This window comes from Peromyscus leucopus, chromosome 15 (genome assembly GCF_004664715.2).
Source record: "Peromyscus leucopus breed LL Stock chromosome 15, UCI_PerLeu_2.1, whole genome shotgun sequence".
Taxonomy (NCBI): Eukaryota; Metazoa; Chordata; class Mammalia; order Rodentia; family Cricetidae; genus Peromyscus; species Peromyscus leucopus.
This window is the reverse complement of record NC_051076.1, coordinates 87,208,506-87,235,487: the sequence shown is the minus strand read 5'-3', so window position 1 is coordinate 87,235,487 and position 26,982 is coordinate 87,208,506. Positions and strand designations below refer to the sequence as shown.

The following is a 26,982-nucleotide window of genomic DNA, read 5'->3' as shown; positions in this document are numbered from 1 at the left end:
AGTAAAATTTAAACAATATCTAATCACAAATCTAGCCCTACAGTAGGTGCTAGAAGGAAAATATCAACCCAAGTAAGTTTGTCATGCTTGAGTCTGTAGTTCCTGTTTACATATGAAAATTTTCTGTCTGGATTTTCTCTGTGATTTCTTTATTGTTTATTTTTCAGTTTTCAACTCTTAAATAATTTCCTTCACCTGTCTGTTTTTTTAAACATTATTTAAGGGATTTGTTGATTTCCTCCAATTACTGTTTATATTTTCCTTAATTTCTTTAAGACATTTACACATTTTCTGTTTAAGCACCTCTAGCCTCTTCATGAATTTCTTTTTAAAAGTAATTTTATTGTGTTTCAGCTATGCTAGTATTCAATTCTTGCTGCTATAATATGGCTTGAATCAGATGTTGCCATATTACCTTGGCAATAGACTTAATTACAGATTAATATTCTGAAATCCAATGTTAGTGGTTAATATATGTAAATATATCCTTGTTCTGAATTACTGAATCCTGTGCTTTTGAAAGTGAACTGATAAATATTTCTTTAAACTGTTTAGTGTAATAGAGCCTCCTTAACTTCCTTTTACAATTTTTTCCCATTAAGGGATTGTAATTATTAGAATTTTATTTATTCTCTTGCAACATGTGCTTGTCAGTGTGCTGTTATTTTGTTAAATATATAGTATTAGTATTGCCTTTTTAAAAATAGAACAGAGTAAAACCATGGGCGGCAGAAATGTCACTTCTTTATTTGGGAATATATGTAAGCATTTACAAGTAACATGGTCTGTGCTGAGGTACACACACACACACACATACACACACACACACATACATACATATACACACACAAAAAAAAACAATTAAAGAAAATGGCTAGTAACTTGAACACAAACAAGAGGGGGTAAATAGGGAGTTTTGGATAGTGAATGGGGAAGGAAAATGATGTAATTGTATTATAAAAAATTAAAAATATATTTTGAAAGTGGCTAGTGTTGGATTTACAAACCCAAATTTTATTTCTTATCATCTGATAATTTTCATCCAAATAAAAAATGATTTTTCATTAGTGCTGTGTGTACTAATTTTTCACATCAAAATAATTTCCACATTGATAGTTTTTGAAATAGGAAGCCAACCTTGGCATGTGTAGACTAGAACCATTTGACACATAGTTTATAGAAATATTGTTTCTATATTGAATTGTCATTCAATTTAGGCAGGAAAAAAGTTCAAATTTGAGTGACAGCTAGTCAGGATCCCCTTTAATATTTATCTAGATTATTTATCTGACACATATTTATAGAATGAAAAACATACATAGAATTTAAATGCATATATGAACATACATATATGATGTGTATGCATAATAATATGCCTATATGCCTAATAATAATGACATATTACATATGCTGCATACATATACATAAATATATGTCAATTAAATTATATATAATACAGTTATGAAAATTTCTTGTTTTATTTAACTAAAATGTAAATTCATCAAGTTATTTTTCCCTCACTTCCTTTCTACCTGTCTTATGTGTGCTTCCTCATCTAAAATCTAGTTTCCTCTGCTTTAACAATGTATATTACATATACATAAACATGAAGAAACCTCTAAATGCAGTCTTCTGAGTTCATTTAGATCACCTGCATGTATGTATTACTAGATCTGTTCACTTGTTATTGGAAAACCAGCCAGGGATCTCAAGCATGGAAACAAGCATATGCATGTACACAAACACAATATTATGCACATATATAACATTCACATAAACATGCATAAAATACTTGTAACCAAAAATTTCATAATAGAGAATAGTAAAATACATCTCCAGAAATCAAATTGCTTATTAATCTATTATGTCAGACATATCCTGGACATTCACATCACTCAGTTTTTTCAAAAAATTTCAAAGGAGTTTGATTTAATTTTGAACACATTTAACTAATTTAGTTGTGTGATACATAAGTCAACTGTGCTAGATTTTCAATTTAGTACAAGGAGGGTGATGACATATTAAGTTATCAAGTATTTAGGTGTGGTTACAAGGAAATTTTGCAAGAATTTGTGTTGTTTTTGTTGTTTGTTTGCTTTGTTATTTTTATTGGACAGGGGGAAATGCTCTAGCAAAATGAGTGGTTCATCATGGATCTCACCCTATATCCTTTTCCTTGCCATTATTTGTGCTATCCTGATTTAAAAGCCTCTAAGCATGTATAATACTAAGAATTTTAATTAGTAGATTATGTGGACATGACATTGATGAGGGTTTAAGAAAGCAAAGATGTCTGGTTAAGGTCTAGACACAAGGGTTAGGAATCTATGCAAATAATTTATATATAAGTATATATAGGAAGTAGAGAAATTAAAAATTATATGTCCGAGGCACAAACTAAAAACACTTCCTACCCAATGCATTGCACACAACTTCAATAAATGGTTTACAAGACATTTGTTCACAATATGTTAATGATTACACCAGATTCATGTTTAAAAAAAAATGATATGAAGCTTCTTTTTCATATGTTGAAGAACAGAGATGGTTCAAATCTACAAGAGTTGGTGGAAATATTTTATTTCCATACCTTTTACTCTTATCTTTTTTAGTTATTTGAAGATATAGATTGACAATTATATTAATAAAATTATTGATAAATATTGCTAAAATATGCTGCATTGTTGAAAAACATTTTTAAAAAAGTACTAAGTTGAAACAGAAACAAATCAATCTCATTATAGTCATAGTTTATACTTTCAGATGTTAAAATATAAAGGTTTTCATAGGTAAAGAGGGTCTGATTTTATGAACTTGTATTTTGCTGGGAAAACTCATGAAGATGTCTGTGAAAAGACTTGAGAAGTTTACTTGATTTTATGCTATTCTTTTCATTCTTATACACAAAAAAATATAAAATTTCAATAAATATGAAGTTTTCATAAGGTTCATGAGTGGAAATTTTATGTTTATAGGGACATAGGCAAAAATTCAATATTTTAAAATAAGTATTTGAAATCTTTCAATGTTTATAGTCAACGTAAATAATAATTATATCTATATGTTGAATTTTAATAATGTTTACCTTTGGCTGGGAGGTGGTGGCGCACGCCTTTAATCCCAGCACTCGGGAGGCAGAGCCAGGCGGATCTCTGTGAGTTCGAGGCCAGCCTGGACTACCAAGTAAGTCCCAGGAAAGGCACAAAGCTACACAGAGAAACCCTGTCTCAAACCCCTCCCCCCCCAAAAAAGTTTACCTTATGTGTCTGTTTCATTTTATTTTCTATATCAAGTGGATATTTACAAAGTTAATAAGGAGGCTTTAATCAATATACTTTTCTTCATTTGATGTTCATTCTAGCTCATTTCAATAATGTTTAACAATGTTTTTCAACATTATATGTTTTGAGCTACAGACTGCTTCAACATTTTTAATATTTTTCTCAGGTTCCTCCAGCAATCGTATATCTTGGAAAGATCATAAACCATATGTGTCAATGGATTATTTGACAGTTCATCTCATTAATTACAAATCAACCAGTACAGTTCTCAGATCTTGTGGGAATGAGGCCTATTTATATAGTTATATTTTCTTGTTTCTCTGTTAACTACTACAGTTCTTATTAGTGGCCATTTTGCTTGTTTTACTGAACTAAATTCATTATTGACTGAGACGTAACTCTGAATTTACTATTAATATATCTTTTCTACTTAGGAACATTTGTCATCAAGGTAACAGCCAATGATGCTGATGACCCTGCAACTGGTTATCATGCTCGAATCCTATACAACTTAGAACAAGGACAACCATATTTTTCTGTTGAGCCAACAACAGGTATTTATGAATTTAAAAACAAATGAAACCCTCTACGGTTCTCAAGTGCGAAGGTGTGAGCATATATCACCTGGATACAACGACGTTCTCTAATAGATGCCATATTTCCACGTTAGGTGTGATGCCATTCCCTAATATTTAATTTTACTTAGACTTTAAATAGTGTTTCTATGATTTAGATATTAGAGTTTACATATGATATCACGGGATATTTATATGTTTGATAAAAAATTATATAATTATTTTGATAAATCTATTAGATAAATAATATCAAGGCAATTAAAAAATATTAGAAGACATTGCCAGATTACAAGACCAGATGACATTTACCAAAAACTTGATAGTACCTTAAAAGTTCCCAACTGTATGAGACATCAGGGAACTGAGGCTAGAAACCACAAAGACATGTCCACATTCCTAACCAGATGTCTAGGAGTCACTGTATATTGTATGTGTGGTATCATATGGCAAAGAAACATAGCTGTCTATTTTGTACATTTTTATCTTTGAGAAAGGGTCATTTTATATTTTTAAACAAAGTTTATTTACCATTGCAGTCCCTGTTTGTATTAATCACTTGAACACTTTTGACAAAAAGAGGAATTTATGTTTTTTAAAAAATGTATATTAAAAATTAGTTATTATTTTATGGGGATTGAAGCCAGGTTCTTACACAAGTTGAACAGAAACTCTACCAAAAACTCTATTATCAGTTGTAAACATATCCATTGACTATTTAGTATTTAAATGACACTATTTGTTCAAGGAGTATTAACTATTACCACCCACTCCAAAGCAAAGCCCTTATACATCTTACTCTTCTGAACTTATAGGCTATAAAGATTCAACATCCTGGTTATTCTTTGCTTTACATCTAGTATCCACTTATGAGTGAGTACATATCATGTTTGTCTTTCTGAGTCTCGGTTACCTCACTCTGGATGATATTTTCTAGTTCCATCCATTTGCCTGCAAACCTCATGATGTCATTGTTTTTCTCTGCTGAGTAGTACTCCATTGTGTATATGTACCATATTTTGTTCTTTCATTCTTCAGTTGAAGGGCATCTAGGTTGTTTCCAGGTCCTGGCTATTACAAACAATGCTGATATGAACATAATTGAGCATGTGTCTTTGTGCTATGATTGATCATCCCTTGGGTATATGCCCATGAGTGGTATAGCTGGGTCTTGAGGGACGTTGATTCTCACTTTTCTGGGAAAGCATCATATTGATTTCCAAAGTGGCTGTACAAGTTTGTATTCCCACCAACAGTGTAGGTGTGTTCCCCTTCCATATCCTCTCCAACATAAGCTGTCTTCAGTGTTTTTGATCTTAGCCATTCTGATGGTTGTAAGATGGTACCTCAGAGTCATTTTGATTTTCATTTCCCTGATGACTAAGGACATTGAGCAATTCCTTAAATGTCTCTCAGACATTTGAGCTTCTTCTGTTGAGAATTCTCTGTTTAGCTCTATAGCCCACCTTTTCATTGGACTGTTGGGCATTTTGATGTCTAATTTCTTGTGTTCTTTATATGTTCTGGATATCAGCCCTCTGTCAAATGTGGGGTTGGTGAAGATCTTTTCACATTCTGTAGGCTGTCATTTCAACTCACAACTCCAGGGAGGCTACCTAGTAAAGAAGAATCTAAGAAAAAAAACAGGGATCACCAAACAACACAGAAATAGATGAGATCTTCATGAGCAAACTGGGGTTGGAGGGGTAAAGGAGGGCAAGGGTCGGAGTAGAGAGATTAGGGGAGAGGGTGGTTCCGGCTGGATCAGGAGAAGAGTGGGAGAACTGAGAGGGAGATACCATGATGAATGAAGACCCCAGGGGAATAAGAACAAGCAGAGTGCTAGAGAGGTCGCCAGAAATTCACAAAGATACCTCCAATGTAGACTACTGGCAATGGTCGAAGTGTGCCTGAGCTGACCTGCTCTGCTGATCAGATGACCAAACACCCTTGCTGTCATGATAGAACTCTCATTCAGTGTCTAATGGAAGGGGGTGCAGAAATCCACAGCTGAGACACAGGTGGAGCTCCAGGAGCTGCTATTGGAGCTCTCTCCAATAGGTGAGAGAGGAGGAATTGTATGAGCAAGAGATATTGAAACCATAATTGGAAAAAGCACAGGGACAAATAGCCAAACTAGTGGAAATGCATGAACTGTGAACCAATGGCAGAACCCTCGTGGAACTGGACCAGGCCCTCTGGATAAATGAGACAGTTGATTAGCTTGAACTGTTAGGGAGGTCCCCAGGCAGTTGAGCCAGGACCTGTCCTTGGTCCATTGGCTGGATTTTTGGAGCCTGGGGCCTATGCTGGAACAGTTTGCTCAGCCTTGGTATAAGGAGGAGGGAACTGGACCTGCCTTGACTGAGTCTACCAGGCTGGGCTGACTCCCCAGGTGAGATCTTGCCTTGGAGGAGGTGGGAATGGGGGATAGATTAGGGGGTGGAGGGTTGGGGGTTGGAGGAAGGAGGACGGGGGAATCTGTGGCTGATATGTGAAATTAATTATAAAATAAAAATACTATCAAAAAATTGAAAGATTAAGAAAACAAACAAACTAACTAACAAAAAGATTCAACATCCTAGCTAATTTTCCCAAAATTTTACAAATGAACAAATGAACAAACTTTTGGTTATTTAAAATAAAAAAGGCTTAAATTTGAAAAAGTATATAATGTATTTTGTTAAACACTTAAATATTTAATGTCTATGGATTCATTTGAGATATGTTGATCCTCTTTGTCCAGGATCTTTGAGGATGAAAAGAATTATGAAATATGATGTTTTGTTGTACTGTTATGGTAACAGTCTGTCTTCTCTGAAATATTATTCATATATCTTATTATTCAGAATATGAAAGAGATATGCTGCTTCATCCCATACAGTACTTTCCATTTTAAAGACACTTTTCTTTTAAAAATATTTTCTAATAATGTAGTTTGAACATGTTTCTCATCTCTCAACAAGTTCTAGCACCTTTTTTCTTCATTACTTCCTAACCCAAATTTACTCTCTCTCTCTCTCTCTCTCTCTCTCTCTCTCTCTCTCTCTCTCTCTCTCTCTCTCTCCAAACAAATAAGAAAACAAAAACAAATATAACCAAAAAACCTGAAACTCAAAATAAATAAATAAGCTCAAGTGCAGCCCATGCCAGTTAGCAGAACACTAAGAAAAACACCTACTCCATGAACTCTCCTTTACACAAGGTTAAGATCTCAAAGACCCGACCCATTGTCATCCCTTCCTGCCAAATGGGCCCATGGAGCCACACCCCTGCCACCACCTCTTGTAGCTACTGCTCAGGTCCAGACCAGGTAAGTCAGAAGAAAATGTGCAGGCCTTGCCACCCAGAAGAACAGCTGTAGACAACAGCAATCAGAAGAGCTACCATGGTGCAGGCCATGCAAGTCTGAAAATTATACCACATCAGTCAGAGGGAAAAAAAGTTGAACTTAGGCAGAGACTCAAAGATGGACCAGAGAGCACAATGACCTCCAGAACATAGGTAGCCATCTATGGACATCTACTCTCTCAATGCCCCACAACACTATTCCCCAATCTCCACTCCCCTCCCTATTGTCACTTTCCACTTCCAACTGAAGCAGAGACACTCTGTTGGAATTAAGGCCACTCTAGTCTCCAAAAGTCCATACCCCAATCTCTGATGGAGACTTCCTACTTGACTAGAGGTCACACCTGCTGCCAGAAATCCAGGTCACAATACCAGAGGACCAAAGAGGATACAGACAAAAAATAATTCCAACAAAGACAAACTTAGAAATCAGCACCTAGATGTATAATCACCCCAAACCCAGGAGCCTTGATACCAGTCTAAGAACAGAATGAGCAACAACCAGAATAATATGTCACCCCAGAGTTCAGCAATACTACCACAATATTAGTATTGAATGCTTCAACCCAGCTGAAGCACAAGAAAATGACCTTAAAAACAACTTTATGAGGATGATAGAGGTCCTTAGAGAAGGAAAGGAATAAATCCCTCAAAAAATTCCAGAAAAACACCAACAAATATTTGGAGAAAATGAGTAAAATTTTTCAAAATCGAAAAATGGAAATAGAAGCATTAAAGAAAACAATGAGGGAATTCAGGAAATGTAAAATCTAAGTAAGTAAACAATATACAAAAGATGAAAGTGTGAATCACAGGAAATGAATATAAGATAAAAGAGATAGCTACATCTGTCAAAAGAAAATGTTAAATTAAAAAAAAAAAAAAAAAAACATTCCTGACACAAAACATCCAGGGAATCTGGGAATCTCTGAAAGACCAAACATAAGAATAATGGGACTATAAGGTGAAAAATTCAAGTTGAAAATTGATCTACCTTAAGACTACTATTGGGGGTATATCCAAAGGATGCTGCATTGTAACACAAGGACACCTGCTCACCTATTCTCATCACAGCTTTATTCATAATAGTCATAAACTGAAAACAACCTCGATGTCCTTCAACTCAAAAATGGAGAAAGAAAATGTGATACATTTACCCATTAGAGTATTACTCAGCTGTTAAAATGACATCATGAAATTTCCAGGCAAATTCATAGAACTAGGAAAATTCATCCTGAGACAAGAATGGTGTGTATTCACATACAAGTGGATACTAGCTGTAAAATAAAGATTAATTTTGCTATAATCCACAGGGCGGTGGTGGCGCACGCCTTTAATCCCAGCACTCGGGAGGCAGAGGCAGGCGGATCTCTGTGAGTTCGAGGCCAGCCTGGGCTACCAAGTGAGTTCCAGGAAAGGTGCAAAGCTACACAGAGAAACCCTGTCTCGAAAAACCAAAAAAAAAAAAAAAAAAATTTGCTATAATCCATGGATCAGAAAAGGCAAGTATAAAGGAGAGCTCAAGGGGAGGGGGGGTGCAGGTATACCCCTAGGAAATGAAAATAGACTAGATTTCTTGAGTGAATTAGTAAAATGCGGGGTGTAACAAGAGAAATTTGGAGCAGGGGGATGAGTAGAGGAAGAGAACACTGGGAGAGATGACAGAAATTAGGGGGCACTACTAGGGCTGTGAAGAAACCTAGTGTAGTGTGTAAAGTCCCTGGAATCTAAGAGGGAGATGCTAGTGAAGACTCCTAGTAATGGAGTACATGGCGCCTGAACTGGCTGTCTTCTGCACGCAGGGAAGATTTTCTGTGGACAGATGAGGACAGCTACACAGCCCAAAAATCTTCTATCCAAAATCTGTCCTGCACACAAGATGTTCTTGAGTACAGGGGGTGCAGAACTTGTGGGGGTAGATGATCAATGACTGGTCCAACTTGACTTTCTCTACCTCTTCTTTTGCACAGAACTTAAAACTTGAAGAAAAAATTTTGAGGAAGACATCCATTAAGGGCTGAGTACCCTAATGTGTCTTACTTTCTAGACATTGTCCAGCTGTGGATCTCTGTTTTATTCCCCATGTTTTGCAAAAAGAAACTTATTTCATGAAATATAAGCAAGGCACTGATCTATATGTATAGCAATATGTCAATAGGACCCTTTTCATTGTTATGTTTCTTTATCTAAATAACATTAATAGCTTTTCCTCTAGACACATGACCTATCTATTCTTATATTCTTTCCTCTTTAGCAATTCCAGATATGGGTTCAATCTCATGGAGTGGCCCTTATATACAATTTTATAATACAGTCGGTTACTCCCATAACATTTTGACTGCTATTGCACCAATATATCTTTTAGTCAATTTGCTATTGTAGGTCACCAAGGTTTTAGTTGAATGATATTGATGGTTAACTGTATCCTATGTTTATATGTAGAGTATCTTCTATCATCATGAATACTATTCAGCAGATGTGAAGTTTCCAGTAAGGCAATGAGTTGATCTTTTCTGCATTTGATGATGTTAGTGTTATCTTCAGAAAAAATGCCCCTAAAAAGGTTGTAGAGAGCAACCCATAATCTTTCAAAAGAATGTGATATTTAGGGCCCTCATGAGACTTCTTTGGCCAATGATTCAACATGACGTAATCTACTGTTGGCACTGAAGGTTTTACTTGGGTCATTGATTTCACTATTACATCGTGCCTCCATTTAGATTCCTTTGATATATGTACATGTTTTCAGAAGCTTCTACGGTGGTAATTTTCCACTTGGCTTTTCAAATAACCTTACTGTTAGTTGTAACTCCCCATATTCCATCCTTCATCATTCTCTCTCATCCCCTCCTTATTTAATTTTCCTATTTTAGTTTCTGATTTATCTTTCTACAATACTATATTTTCTCTTCCTTGGGAGATCCTCTTCTCCACAGTGGTCCTTTACTAGGCACATAATCTCTGTGGTTATTTGGATTTTAGTGTTCACATAGAAAGTTTAAAGGTAATATTCACGTATAATAGACAACAAATGATATAATGATATTTGTCCATTGGAAACTGGGTTACCTCAACATGGATGATTTTTTTTTCAACTTCAACCATTATCTGCAGTTTTTATATTTTTTCTAGATAGCTAAAAAAGATTTCATTGTATATATGTACCCCATTTTAACTATGCATTCATCAGTAGGTGGAAGGTGTTTCTAATTATTATAAATAGAACATTAATGAATATGGATAAGCTTTTTCAAGTATACAAGTTAAATAGTGGTATAGAGCTTGATTGATTCCCAGATCTCTGAGGACCCTACATATTGAGTACCAGTCTGGACTCCCACCAGTGATAAATAAGTTTTCCCTAAAACTAAAAATGAAACATATGTTTCATTAATATTAAAATATGAGTACTTAATTCCTTCATAAATTTTTGTAAAATGTAGACTTTTTGCCAGGCATTATATCACATAAAAGATTTTTTAAGGTTTGTTCTTGGAACATCTTAAATACTTTTTAAAAAATGAAAAAAATATACATGGGCTTTTGTGTCATAGAAGTTACACACGTCTAATAAGCATATGGATATCAATAAATACATATGCTTAATTCGTCAATAACTACCAATTGAACATGAAGGATCAAATGAGAAAAAGAAAATGAAAGTAACTTAAACTCACTTGTGAAGGCCAATTTGCTGAACCGGGTTCATAAGCTAAGTCTTGGGGAAGGGAAAACAGAGTAGACTGGCCTAAATTATGGAGCAAATATAAAAGAAATTCCTTTTTAAATTGGGAAAAATTAAGGCTACCAAAATACTTGACTGACACCTACTATAATAATGTATTAAAGGTATAGTCATATTTAGTGACCTGATAACAAATATAAACATAATTAGTGCTTAATTTTACCATTATTACAGTTCTCTTTTTTAGTGGCTAGCAAGAAAAAAAAAAAAAAAAACTTAAAAACAGAATGAGGGAAGCTTAAGAAGTTAGCTAGGAAATGGGATTGGTATGTAAGATTAAAAAAAAACTTACAAAAATAAATAAATAAAAACAAAAGAAAAAGACAAGAAGTGGAGAGCAATAGGGAGGTAGGGGGCACCGGAAGAATTTGGAGGACTTCTAGGAATAAATATGATCAAAATATATTGAAAAAATATCAAAGATCTAATAAAATACTTGTTAATAAAATCAAACAAAAAAAGAAGTTATCTATAAAGAGGCCATGGGTGATAATAATTGGAATTGTGCTACTTTTTTTTTAAGGAGTCATAAGAATATCTTCTAAAATGGATAGAGAGGTCCAAGATACGTACTGTGTGATTATTAAAGCCAGAGACATGCTTGGTCAGCCTGGAGCCTTGTCTGGGACAACGACGGTATCAATTAGGCTGTCAGATATTAATGACAACAAGCCTATATTCAAAGAAAGTAAGTAGAAAGTGTCGTGGATTTCCATTATTCTTTAAATCATTTGAATATGCACAGATGTTAAAGTTTGCTTTATATACAGAGTGTTGCAGCAGTATAAAAATTATATAAAATAAATGTGCTAATTTTATAATGTAGAACTGCTATAATTTAATATATAAACATGAAATAGAGATGGAATAATGTGTCTATATTCTACTGTTGTAGTCACAAATTACCACAAACTAACAACTTATCTATGATCTTTATAAATTTTGGTATGCGCCTCACTAGGCTATAACCAAAACATCCCAGAGCATTTCCTCTATCTTTTGGGCATAATCCCCTTCCTTGCTCATTAGATTTTTTGCATTGTTCAGTTGTCTCTCTAGATAGTACTGGACTATGTTTCCTTGATGGCTGTTAGTTGGGAGAGAGTCTTAAAACCTAAGTCGCCTGCTAATTCTTGAGTCACCATACATCTCAGTAAAATCTAGTGAAGTAAGTAAATATTTCTCACACTGACATATCTATGCACAATGTGAGTCAGGGTAAATTCTCCTTGTCAGTGTTACCTTATTAGCAATTTAATTTTATCTGCAAGCCTGATTCCTTTGGTTATTTCAAGAAACATATTCATGGAATCATAAAAAATTGACATATTTACATTTTTAGAATTGATTCTGCACTTCCAAACAATAATTTAACTTAAAATTTTAGTTTTTATTCTTTAGCAGGAGAAGATTATATTTACTCTGATTATTTATTGAATATGTTAAATCACATGAAATTTCATTGTTTTTCTTTTCCCAGGAAGTCCCTCTTTAGGAACAAAATACATTTATAGACATCTTTAAAAGCATGATTAAATATCAATTATCATAATAAAATGACATTTGGTAAGAACTAAACAAAGAAGGAAGAGAATAGCCAATATATTCATCAGATATAGCATATTTTTCTACAGTTGATTATAGATATACAGAAATGAAACTGTCATTTTATTTGACTTTTAATTTTTTTTTATTAAGTAAATTTATTTTACAACATCATTTAGTTCAACATAATAGCCACAGATTCCCCTGTGACTTTTAATTTTTATATTGTGAAGCTATTTTTAATTTTGTCACTTATGTCTTTTATTTGTTAGTTTCTTCTGTTTTTCACAATCTCACTATTGTAACTGGAGTTTTCTCCAGTGTCCACCTGGCTCCTGTAGCCGCTCAGACCCAAGTAACCACACAGAGAGTTATATTACTTATAAACTGTATGGCCATGGAAGGCTCATTGTTATCTAGTTCTTATATCTCAAATTAACCCATTTCTATTCATCTGTAAGTTGCCACATGGATTGTGGCTTACCAGTACTTTACATCTTGCTTCTCATGGTGGTGGCGGCTGTCAGTGTCTCCTGACATCCTTCCACTTCCCAGCCTTCTCCTCTCTCATTATCCTGCCTATACTTCCTGCCTGACTACTGGCCAATCAGTGTTTTATTTATCAATAAATTAGAGCAACACATTCACAGCATACAGAAAGACACCCCCAGGTCATAATGATTTCCATCATGTAGCTACTCTGTTGCCTCAAATTTTCAAGTACAGAGATTACATCATGAGCTATAGCACTCGGGAAAACTACCTTTTGATTGCCTATCCAATCTCTCTCTCCACTTTTCATATTCCTCAAAAGAGTTTCTTTTTGCATTTCTCCCTATATAGAACCACCTGCATTGAAAGGGATGGCATTGTATATAGTTGTTCAGTGGTCTTGGAATTCCATTCAGCAGTTGTTGATATGCTGAACTTTCAACTTTGACATCTTTCATTGTTTCATTAGGAAACAATTAGGTTGATAGTTACATTGAATTTTAATGTTTAAGTATATACAAAATTTCCATCTCTAAAGATTATAGACATAACTCTACTCACACAATACTCATCTATTCTATATGCAGTTAATCTTCTAATTTAATAGAACAATATTATGTACTACATAATGACATAGGATCACCAATTAAAAAACAAAGAATATATAACACTGGTGCTATTAGACTATAATGAAACTTCTTCCTTTGTATATATTCCATACTTTTATGATATGGCATTTTTTCAAATTCATGCTATAGTCTTATATAAACTTCAAATTTCTTATTCTTTGATATTTTTCCCTTCTCAATTAATAACAAATTCAAATTTCTCATTGCCCAGGAAGAAATCTTATGTTTTCAAATCATACATGACAGTATATGGAAAATTACTCATCTACCTAATACTAAACTATGACAAACCCATTTCTAATATAATTTCTTAATTTGCTTGAATTGATTTTTGTTACAACAAATTTCTAATTTTTCATAGTCTGTGAGCAAATTAGAATACATGTATGCACACATACACATACACACATCACACCACATCACACACTCCATACACATACATGGATACACACAAACACACACATATACTACAAATAAACACAGACACACATATACTCACACCCACCACACACACACACACAAATATGTACACGATATATATGCTTCATACACAAACATGCAGATAAATACCACAAGTTCCCACCACACACGTGTAACTATGTACACATCTCATATCTTTATCACCTGATAATGGAAAATAATCTAAAGATCTTCAACCATTTATTTTTATCTTCTATTTCTTAGAAAACAAAACTTCAATAGTCTGAAATTTCTCCTGATCCTACCTCTGAAGTGCTCAAGTACTTCCCACAGCTTCACTTCTCTCTTTGGTTCCTGTCAATCACTTCATTTCTCCTCTCATCACAAGGGGTTCTCATCTAATTTTTCTGCAAATGTCTTCGATCTACTTTTCCCTATTCAAAGCAGCCTTAGTGAAATTGCTAGATGTATAACAGATATTCTCACCATAGTGTTTCATCTCCCTCATGAAAACATCAAATCCTTGGTATAAACTGATTTCATGTAATGCTCAAAAATGATCTGTCATTACTGCCCTGTCCATGAGCACATGATTCAGACTCTACCATTCTACCTCTCTTCTGTTCTTAGAACACTCAAGACTTTGCCTTTTTGATCTTCCTAGAATTTTCTTTCCTCAGATATCACTTACTTCAATTGATATAAAAAAACTTATCAACTATGAATACACCCTACATTATGAAAAATGTAAAACAGTCACACTATAACAATACCTTAGCACTTACATGTATCATGGTTATTATATATGCTTTGAGTTCAAGGCCATAAACTAAGGAAAGCACCTGAATACATTCATATACACGATTCAAGGAAAGGACTTTGTAAGGAATCTATGCTGAAATGACATTTTTTTTAAATATAAAGCAAATTGTACAGAAAAAGTGCTGGTAGAAGAAAATATTTCATTGTTTCTATTTTGAAAAATAGTAGCTTAATATAAACTAAATAATATTTAAGCCAAAAGAAATTCCATTTAATTTTAAAGATTGATTTTTATTAGATGTATTGTAGTTGGAAGTTTTTCTGTGTCCTGCCCCGCTGGCAGTTGGGACAAATCTCTCCTACTCACATCCCCCAAGTAAACACACAGAGGATTTTTTTTAATTAAAACTGCTCAGCCACTAGCTCAGGCTTACTACTGACTAGCTCTTACACTTAAACTCTGCGCATTTGTGTTAATTTATATGTCACTACGTGTCCTATGGCTTTTCCTTGTATGCCGTTACATGCTGCTCCCTGAACAGCAGCCTGGTGTCTCCTGACTTAACCTTCCTCTTCCCAGAATTCTCATTGTCTGCTTATCCCATCTATACTTTCTGCCTGGCACTGGCCAATCAGCATTTTATTAAACCAGTATACAAAAGCATTATTCCATAGCATTTCCCAATTTCTGTTCAATTAAAAAGGGAGGTTTTAACTTTAACATAATAAAATTACATATAACAAACAGTTATCAAGCAAGAATTGCAGTTACAATATTTGGTCTATTTGTATTTGGCAAAATTAAAGAAAATATTCTATCCATCCTATGTTTGTGAGTCTAAGGTGTCATATCTAATTTATCTTTTAGCATATCCAAGGAAATTTATAATTATAACTATCAGCCTCAACTACATCAAAGACCCCAGAGGATATATTACCCAAGTAAACAAGAAATGCATTGTAAACAACTTCCAAAAATCTAGAGTGACAGAGACAGCATGCTACCTGGGTAGTTACCCAAAGTTCTTCTGTAGCATTGGGGCATCCATTCTTCAGCCTATAGGCCTCCTAGTGTCTCTCAGTCACTTCTCTGTGTGTCCTGTATAATGTCTGGCAGTTTCTTATGTGAAGCAGGAACATGAAGGACCATCTCACCTTGCAAAGTTCAGTGGTCAGTTTTCTATGGGCCCTGCATGTCCAGTTCATACAATATTTTGTTAAGCAACCCCAGCAAGAACAGTTTCTTGCCCAAATGGCTATTTTTGCCAAGAAAAAGATAAACTCCATATGGAGTGTCTTTGATGCCCATCTTTCTCTTTGCAGTAAATCAGTACTTCCAAGAGATGTGTCTTACTGTTCAGAAAGTCTAAGTTAAAAAAAAAAAAAACTCTAAATGCCATAATATGTAGGTTTTGAAGTGTTTGAAGATTACCTACATAACTGAATTATATCTATGTATACCAACAAAACTTAACAAGACTATATGTTTGACTATCATAGAAGACTAATTATTAATCAGTATTCCTTAATTATCCATTACAATTTAAATGAGTTACATAAACATACCTTAAATATAAGTAGAAATGTATATATAGTATAACAAAATCAACTCTAAATTTATATCAATAAACTAAAATCCATAGCAATGTAAAACAAGTTGTTCTTTGAAAGTAGGTTGACAATCCACAATTTTAACCTATCATATCTATGTCCTATATTTTCATATCATATTCCCCCTTCCTTCTTTTAGAAAGATATTGACTATGACCAATAACAACTTAACCTGCATATTTACTGTGACTGAAATGGCAGCTTTGGCTGCTTGCTCCCCCCACCTCAGTTTTCCAACATGGCAGTGATAGGTTTACCATAAGCTCTGACTCTGGGAGCCATGTGTACCACCAACTCTTGGAAGCACTGGGTTTATGCCTCCATTAAAGCAGGGTGTATCTCAGAAATCTTTTTTTTTTTTTTTTTTTTTGGTCTGTAATAGAAAAGGCCAAATCCACCACGCGCCACGCTGTGCTTGGAGGCACCTCTGTGCTCTGTGGCAGGAATCTGCCATGCTGCAGGTCAAGCCTGTACACCATGAACCTGTCAGTCACAGAGTAGCTCAAGCCTGCAGGCTGTGGCTGACCTGAGAGACATACTAGGAAGCTGTTTTTTAGCTCCAGTTTAGAATCTTTTTTTAAAGGCTTTTTTCAGGTTTTAAGTGGAAACTCTTGCCCGGCTTTGGGTGCCAATTGTAGTTGGAAGTTGTTCTGTGTCCCAGCCTGCCAGTAGTTGAGACAAATCTCTCCCACTAGCATCCCCCAAGTAAACAGACAGAGGCTTATATTAATTATAACTGCTCATCCATTAGCTTAGGATTCCTACTGACTAGCTCTTAAACTTAAACTCAGTCCATTTTTGTTAATCTATATGTTGCAACATGGTTCTGTGACTTTACCTGTGTGCAATTACATGCTGCTCCCTGGATGGCAGGCTGGCATCTCCTGAATCAGCTTTCTTCTTCCCAGAATTCTCCTTGTCTGCTTATCCCACCTATACTTCCTGCCTGGCTACTGGCCAATCAGCATTGTATTAAACCAGTATACAAAAGCATTATCCCACGGCAATGTATGTGCCTGAGTATGCCTTTTGGATGTGTTCCAGAATCCCCTGGAACTTGGATTACAGATATTTGTGGACACCCTGATATAGGAGCTGAAAGAGCAGTCAGAGCAATTAACCTTTGATCTATTTTTCAGTCCCCACAAACTTCTTTTAAATGTATGATAGCAAGTCATTATTTTATTTTTAAATATCACAGTTTTTTTTTTTTTTAAATGAAAGAAGCACCTGTATACAAATGGTTACTTTTCTCTAAAAATAAAGTGATATAATATCAGGAATATTTAACTAGTAATTTTTTATGTTTAAAACAATACAAAATTTCCAAAAAAAATTGTGAAATGATTTGAGGAAACTCATAATAGAACAAACATCTATTATATGAAGCTTTATTTAATTTCATTCTATATAATTTTATTTAATTTCATTCTATATAATTTTTTTCATTTTCCAAATTACTGTTCTTAGAATATTAACATGAAAGACCATTCCTATCTCTCAGTGCACATCACAAATACTACTATAATAACAGTATCTTTCTTTATGACATTTACTCATGTCATTTCAAAAAGTAAAGAAACACATACATGTATTTTATAGTTACATCAGATTTTTTCTAAGTCATCTGCCATAATTTTTTATGACCATTCAATAAGGTGATTATCATCTCCAATACTGTTAAACTATTACTATATTAACTTTCCATCTTTTGTGGATTAAAATTTCTGTTTCTATTATGGTTTTGCAATTCAAGATCAAAGTATCAGAATTATACTATTATATTTAAAGCTCAATCATATGTGTTCAGTCTAATTTTATACTTAAAATTTATTTGTAACATCAGATATCAAAAATTGTTCATGCAAAATTAAAAAATTATTTTTAACAAACTTAATTAGGTTTGACATTAGGATATAATAAAAATTAATAGTGTTGAGAAGAAATTTATAAGTATAAATTTAAAGGAGGCATAACAGTAGGATGCATTTTGGAGAAAATTCTGATAATTAAATAGATGTTTAAAAATTCTCAAATTTCTAATTAAAGGGGAAGATATTGAACATATATGTACATATCTAAGAGAGATAAAAAGACATATTAAAATACAGAGAATATGGCTAGCATGAAAGACATGGGTTTTCCTAGGAGCACAATGAAAATATGATAAAGCTGGAAGCTTCATATGATAAAAGTTTATCATAAATAACTTAAATTTTGCTTGCAAAGGTTTCTACCGCTTCACTGTATCTGAGTCTGCACCCAGTGGTACATCTATAGGAAAAATTATGGCCTATGATGATGACATAGGAATGAATGCAGAAATGGACTACAGCATTGAAGAGGATGATTCACAAACATTTGGCATCATCACTGATAATGAGACTCAAGAAGGTATACTTATACTAAGAAAGGTACAAATATTTAAATCATTTTCTTTAAAGAATAGTACAAAATCTAATAAAATACACATATTATTTGTAATCGTTTGTAATTGTTTGTTTCACTAATGATTGAACTGAGAAATCATGATATGTAGCTTGGAAATACAAATAATTTAGAGATAAGCAATGTAGATTTTTAAAAGACTTCTTAATTTACATGTGTTCTCAAAATTATTTCAAATGAAAACTAATTTAGAACTAATAAGATAGTAATTCTCAACTTTGTAAACTAAGACTATAAATATAAAATTATATTTCTAAATTAAAGTATAGTTATTTCAAATAAGCTTTTGCTAGTGGTCTAAAAAAATTCTAATTTTCATACCTGATTAATGGCTGTAACCAACAAATTTTCATACAATAAAATGAAATGTGGAGGAAAAGAATTAAGAAATAAGTAAGTTAGGGTTTTCTAAATTAATCTGGGTTAACTGAAATTATTTCTTCTGGACACACTGCATTTATTTGTAGAAAATTGATTTTGAGAACCAGAGCCATTATGGCATTAGAGCTAAAGTTAAAAACTGCCATGTTGATGAGGAACTTGCGCCAGCCCATGAAAATGCCTCCTCAACCTACATTAAAGTTCAAGTGGAAGATGAAGATGAACCTCCTGTTTTCCTCTTACCATATTATATATTTGGAATTCCTGAAGAAATGCCATATGGATCAATGGTAGGAACAGTATCTGCTATAGACACAGATCGAAGACAGTCTCCTATAAGGTAGGTTTTTATATTTACTTATGTTAATACATGACTGAAAAGGTTGGCATGAAATAATGTCCATTCAAAATACAGAACAAGACTTTTGTAACTTGGATCTTATTCATTATTTAACGGACTTGTCAAAAAATAAAATAAAAATAATAAACAAGATTAAATATTCTGTGTTCCAAATGCATTGAAACAGTTAAGCTGAAAAATATTCAAGAATAGACAATCCTCACCTAAAATTCAGCACAGTACACTTGAGTGTGTGTGTGTGTGTGTGTGTGTGTGTGTGTGCAAAAGGGTGTGTGATATGTGCATGTGTGGAGGTCAGAGGACACCATATTTTGGTACTATTTTATCATCTTCTGAATTGTTCCTATGAAACAGTGTCTTTCACTGAACATGGGACTATGTTGGAAGCCAGCAAGCATCATAAGTACATCTGTCATCCACAAGCCACAATCAATATTGCGATTACAGGCTCATAAAATGACAACCCAAGATTTTCACATGGTCCTTATGATTGAACAGTATGTGCTGTTCCACTGATCCATCTTCCTGGCTCTGAGATACAAATGTTTGCTGGTGTGTGTGTGTGTGTGTGTGTGTGTGCATGACACAACTATGTGTGAATAAATTTGTGCTTGGTCAAATTAGGTGTGTGTTAAACTCAGAGAAAAACACCTGTGAGTTGGTTCTTTCCTTTGCTCATGTTTTTCCTAGAGACTGAACTCAGATTTTCAGTCTTTGAGACAGAAGCTTTGATCAACTTAGCCATCTTGCTGTCCCCTCTGCTATCTTAGCTGAGCAATAGATATGTGGGGAAAGATACTCTTGAATATACCATTTCAGAGCCTAAATAATGCTGATCAATATATAACTCATATGAATACTATTAAAGTAAAAATACTTTTAAAAATTAGTTTCCTAGGAATATGAAAGACAGAAGTGATATTAAAATTGGTGAGATAAATTTTCATCTTTGCATAGAGAAACAAATATGTCCTTTAAAAAAAAAGCCTAGTTTTAGTTGCTATTTTGCTATTGTTTTTCCCCAAAACAAGATATAACTTAGATGAACATAAAACTCAATAGTGTATATATTTACTTTCACCAATTTCCCCTGCCAGCTAACTTTTCATAGGCAACTACATAATCTTGCACATATTAATTTGGAGGCAAAGAACTCATCTAATTTTGACGGATCTTTTTATACCCAGAAATTCTCGTGTGGTGCTCATACATACAGATATTATTTTCTTTCTTTTTTATAGCTTTTCTTAGGATGTTGCCTTTCAAATGCAGATTTAATGACATTGTTTCCCTTAACTGGGAAGAAGATGAGTATGTTTTCTTTGAGTATTCCAAGAAAACCTAGTGTTAGAAATTCTGTCCTGCACAATAACCAAATAAAATAAATAATACATAACAAATGAGAAGCAAATAATGTGTTTTTAATTTCTGAACACATATTTTAAGATTTAGATAATAACTTGGTGGTTGTAATGGAGCTTACTGCAAGGAATTAGCAGATCCTTGTAGCTGAAGTTTTCCTGTGTCCCAGCCTGCGGGCAGTCGAGACAAATCTCTCACACTCGCATCCTCCAAGTGAACACACAGAGGCTTCTATTAATTAAAATTCCTTGGCCATTAGTTCAGGATTCCTACCAACTAGCTCTTACATTTAAACTAAACACATTTCTGCTAATCTATATGTTGCCATATGTTCCATGGCTTTACCTATGTGCCATTACATGCTGCTCTCTGGAGAGCAGGCTGGTGTCTCCTGACTCAGCCTTTCTCTTCCCAGATTTCTCTTGTCTGCTAATCCCACCTATACTTCCTGCCTGGCTACTGGTCAATCAGTGTTTTATTAAACCAGTGTACAAAAGCATTATCCCACAGCAGATTCTTGCTCTAATCCAACCACCTATTGGTGAAATTATTAAGGCCACTCCACGTAGTTAAAAGGAAGATTTATTTAGTTGGTAACTTACAAAAAAGGGAAAGGTAGGTTATGGGGTTTCGGGAATGTGTATCAAAGTCCAGTGGTGTTCTCTGGAGCTCTGCTCGGTCCACCTACACCATCAAGGGTCCCAGAACAGAGAGAGTGCTGGCCCATCCAGATCTCAGGTCTCCAGGTGTCTCCCCTGGCCCCGCCTGGTAGGCGTGACAGTTGCCAGAGTCTCATTGGGGGTTGGAACTTCCAGATCAAAGCTGGAATGGCTACCCACTACAACCACCTAAAATATTCCTGAGAAGACAATTGCCCAAGAGTAGTTAAAACATAATCTGTGCTTAGATTTGTCTCAAAAGACATGTTGAGCCGTTGCACAATTTGTTTGGAACAGAATATTGTTGGAACATAGTTACTCTAGAGGTACAGGCAAGCAAAAGACAAAGGTATACCTTGATCTGATATAGTTTGTGTTATGTAAAAACCACAAGGAACACACAGGGAAAACAGTATCAAGTGCCAGTATACTTAGATATTGAAGTGATGTTTCTAAAAACCACAGCAAGTTATGATTATCAGGGCACCAGGAGTCAAAAAAGGCAAGGTCTTATCTCTATGATAGGCTTCAGAGCAATAGATGTACCCCAGGAGAGTACATTTTTAGATGAGATTATGTTCCTGTATCCCAGATTACTGTATTTTGTTTCATCAGAAAACAATATATATATATATATGTGTGTGTGTGTGTGTGTGTGTGTGTGTGTGTATGTATGTATGTATATCTGAAATATACATTATATATATGTATATGTATACTTGCTTTGACACAAAAACATATGAAGAATTTTATAGCACACTTCATTTATGATCTCAAAAGAAAGAAACCATCATTCTACTGATACCTAGACAGCATTGAGTATATGAGTCCTTTTCAGACAGAGAACATTTGCATCTGAGTAATGCATTCTACAAACTAAATTTTTATATGGTGTTTCCCTAACATGGTTTTTAGTCTGTAATTGTAATGTTACTCTACCTATACACTAAGGTTAAAGAAATATATATACTGTGAGGCAGTAAGATGACCAGTGATGGGGAACAAATTGTTTTTTGCCATGCTGAAGATTATTTGATTAAGTTATGTGCATGGTATTTTGATGGCAAAAGAAAAGACCTAAGTCATGAAAGTTGTCCTCTGACTTCTACTCACAGGTTGTGCATGCTCAAGTTAATGTAGGCATGTGTGCACAAACACACACATACAAACTCACACATACTTTTAAATAATGATAATAAAATAAATGTCTTTGTCAATAAACTAATGTATAAAGCTAAAAAAGAGAGAACAGAGATAATGCAGGAGTCTTAGGGGAGGACTATGGTGTTGGCTTGGCACCTTCATTATAATTAATCTTCAATGCCTTCTTTGCATGATTATCTTTCAATATTCACGTGGAAATGTTCCACAGGAAAATAGATATCAAAATCCATGGATGATCATTGTAAAAACTTATTTATGAAATGAAACCAATATATATAAAGAGCCGTGTCATTATTTATAGTAATGTGGTCGTTTGGATACATATGATTAAAAGAGTAGAAATCATCATTAATTCCTCTGGGCATATCAAACACCTCTGCCTTTACTGACTTGTTGAAAATCTGCTGGGTGATTGAGAAGAAATCAGATGGTTTCAAATTATTTTCAAGAGTTCTTTAAAAAAATAGAGGAAAAGAATCTTCTAATGAAGAAATTAGCAGACACTATCCTAATCAAGTAATCAAGTATACATACAATCACCATTGGAAAGACAGGGTCAGTACCATGTACCATTGATATGATACTGTGAAAATGAAACACCATGTTTGGGTTATTCTTGACCAAAATGTATAACAATTATTTTTTGATCTTGAGAAAATGACAAAAAAGACACAAGACATTTTATTGAAACAAACAACTAGTATTTTAATGAACTTCAATATGTGAAAACATTACTTATAAGAGAAGAGAGACTCAAGATGTAGTTAAAAAAGCATGAAGTGAGTAAAATTAATCATGCAAAAAATTGTAAAAGTTAAAAATAGTTGATATAAAAGTTTGTTTTTTTTCCCACATAAAAAGTAATTAAAATAAAAGACGTTGAAAAAGTATGGTGGCGAGTAAGGAAACACAACTATGAAATGCAGTGAAGAACTTTAGGCTGGATCATGAAAATGAACATAAACATCCTGGAGAAACTGGTGACATCTTCTTGTAATTATAGTTTCCTTAAAGAAATTAGATAAATAGATTTCTCAAGCATTGAAACAAAACTGGATTTAAAGATTTTCAGATGATTCTACATGAAGATTATCTTGTAACAGCTCTTTAGAGTGAACATTGTTTCAAAATATAAATTCATTGATCCGTGAGAAATTACCAGTTATATTTGTCGCTTCGAAGTTAATAATGAATGTCAAAAGAACACAATGTCTTACTATTGATTAATTTTATGACTTTGTTTCCTATTTATAAAACAAGATAACAGTCAAGCCTGATGGCCTATGCATGTAACATCAGTGGCTAGACATCTGAGACAGGAAGATTGCTGTGGGTTTTATAATGACCTTGGGCAGCAGTATGAGTTCTAAGCCAGTGGTTCTTAACCTTCTTTAAGCTATGACCCTTTAATATAGTCCCTAATGTTGTGCTGACTCCCAACCATAAAATTATTTTTGTTGATACTTCATAACAGTAATTTTTGTAATCCTACAAATTGTAACATAAATTGCAGATATTCAGGATATCTGTTGTGTGACCCTTATGAAAGGCTGACTACCAGAGGGCTCATGAACAGAAAGTTGAGATTCAGCAATCTAGGATGTCCAGGATTGCTGTGTGTAATCTTTTCTAAGAAATACTATAAGCTAACATAAAAGGAAAAACACATTGAAATTTTCAACTCAACTCCAGGCTAAGAATAAAAATCTTCTGATTATGGACTGGAAAGCAATTGGCATAAATGCATGAAGACAAGGATTTCTGGAAGGAAACAATGGAGAGAGTAAGCACTGTGTATCTGTGCTTACCTATTTTTTTTCTCATTTTTTTTATTAAGAAAATTTTCATTCATTTTACATACTAACCACAAATCCCACTCTCATCCCTCCTCCTGCTCCCCACCTGCCTTCCTCTCACCTCAGCCAACCATCCCCTCTTCCAAAAAGGTACGATCTCTCATGGGGAGTCAGCAAAGCCTGGTACATTGAGTTGAGGCAGGTCCAAGCCCTCCCCCATGCATCAAGGGTGTGCAAGGTGTCCCTACATAGGTAATAGACTCCAAAAGCCATCTTATGCATCAAGGTTAGATCCTGCTCCCACATCCAGGTGCCTCTTAAACAGAACAAGCTACACAACTGTTTCGCTTATGCAGAGGGCTTAGTCCACTCCCATGCAGACTCCACAGCTGTTGGTCTAATGCTCATGAGTTCCCACTAGCTTGGTTTGGTTGTCTCTGTAGATTTACACATCATGACCTTGATGCCCCTAGCTCATAGAATTCCTCTTCTCCCTCTCTATGACTGACTTACTGGAGCTCAGCTTGCCTGTGGACCTCTGCCTTTGCTTCCATCGTTTACTCTATGATGACATTTAGAGTATTCATCAATCTTGACCTGGGTAGGCCAGTGGAGGTACCCTTTCCACTATTGCTAGTAGTCTAAGCTGGGGTCATTCTTCTGGATTCCTGGAAACTTCCCTAGTACAAGGTTTCTTCTTATCTCCATGATGTCTGCCTGTATCACGATTCCTTATTCATTGCTCTCCCACTCTGTCCCTGTTCCAGCTTGACCATCCTGTTCTCTTATGTTCTCATGCCCCATCCCCTACCCTCTATTGCCCTATCTTGCCCCAAGTTTACTCAGGAGATCTCATCTATTTCCTTTTCCCATGGTGATCATTGCATCCCTCTTAGGGTTCTCCTTGTTATCTAGCTTAATTTGAATGGCTTTATTCTTATATTATTTTTGTGATTGTAATATAATTATACTATTTTTCCATTCGTATATAACTTCTTTTTTCTCTTTCAAATCCATGATCTCTGTTTTTATTAATTGTTGTCACATGAATATATGTATATACATATGTATGTCTATACATATTGTGTACATGTATACTTGTATACCTGTTTTCACAGTTGACCATTTGATATTTGATATCACTTTCTGTGTTCCTCCCTGCATAAGATTATTTCACCCATCCTCAGCATTCTTTAGTTACCTGCAATTTTTTGTGTAGGGTTGAAATCTCCTTAGGATTTTCACATCTGCTTTGGCAGGTAAACTGATGTTGTCCCTGGTGAGCTCATGTTTCCACAGTCAGGAAGATGAGATTTCAAGACTGTAGCTTCTGACATTACTGGCAAAAACAATCTCACAAAACTTTTTTTCTGATCCTTTGACTTCTATAATATTTCTGCTCCTTCATCAGCAAGATTCCATGAGGTGTGGGAGTGTTTTGTAGCAATGTGCATTGGGATAGGGCTCCAGAGCTCTGTGATTGGTTGTGATTTTCTGTAATGTTCTATATCTGTTGCAAAGAGAAGTTTCCCTTATGAGGGATAAGGGCTATACTTTTCTGTGGCTACCACATCAACAAACAACATGGCAGGATAATGATAATGGTGCAGGAGTGGCACACATATCTTGGTGGTAACCAAAGCTCGCTAAAAAAACTTAAGCCCTACTCAACAAGAGGAAAACAGAAACATAGCCAACCACTCAGTGCTAGTGAGGTCATGAAAAATGGAGGTGGACCCTATGGCATCCAGTTTACAAAACAGCATAGTCCTACATCTGTTTTCATTTCTAATTTAATCTATGGAATGTTGATGAATTTATTTGATATTGGCTTTAGTTCCTAATTACTAGCAGACTCATTAATTTATGAAAAAAAATCATTTCTCACTAAGCTTTTAATAGCCTTTGTCTGGAATGGTGTTTTATAGAAACAGAATTTCATGTTAAATAAAATACAACACTAAAGTGCTGATTTATTTTTTAAAAATTTATTTAATCAAAAATGTACCACTTGTAGATGTTTAAGTAAATGTATCTAAATATTTCCCAGTAAATGAATATAAAATGAACTCCTCTAAAGTGCCATTCTCTCTACTTCCTGTTTTAAACTTCTCTTGAACACCAAGCCTCATATTAGTATACTATTTTTTGAAACATGTCAACTCAAGTTTAAAATAAACTAATCTCTGCAACATAATAATAACAAATCTCATGTATGTTTCTGGAAAGTATTCACAAATCTGTTTGTAATAAGATGACATCTAAGCCCCAGATATTACTCGTCATTTTTATTATTAATCAATTTCAAGCAGAGAAAATATGAGTGCCTCAAAGTTTTCTTTTGTTGTAGATTTGAGACATTTTCAGACTTTTCCGTGAAATAATTTGTATGCCATCTACTTT

The 26,982-nt window shown here is 34.4% G+C and overlaps 1 protein-coding gene across 3 annotated transcripts in view; it reads left to right on the top strand.

Annotated features, from left to right (window-relative positions):
- Positions 1-26,982, top strand: part of Cdh19 (cadherin 19) — a 117,184-nt gene that overhangs the window by 60,988 nt on the left and 29,214 nt on the right. For all 3 annotated transcript variants that reach the window (XM_037211030.1, XM_028854961.2, XM_028854960.2), the window contains 4 exons: positions 3,716-3,835; positions 11,473-11,637; positions 18,638-18,822; positions 19,324-19,577. In XM_037211030.1, coding sequence (XP_037066925.1) covers positions 3,716-3,835; positions 11,473-11,637; positions 18,638-18,822; positions 19,324-19,577 — 724 coding nt within the window. The remainder of the gene's footprint in view (positions 1-3,715; positions 3,836-11,472; positions 11,638-18,637; positions 18,823-19,323; positions 19,578-26,982) is intronic.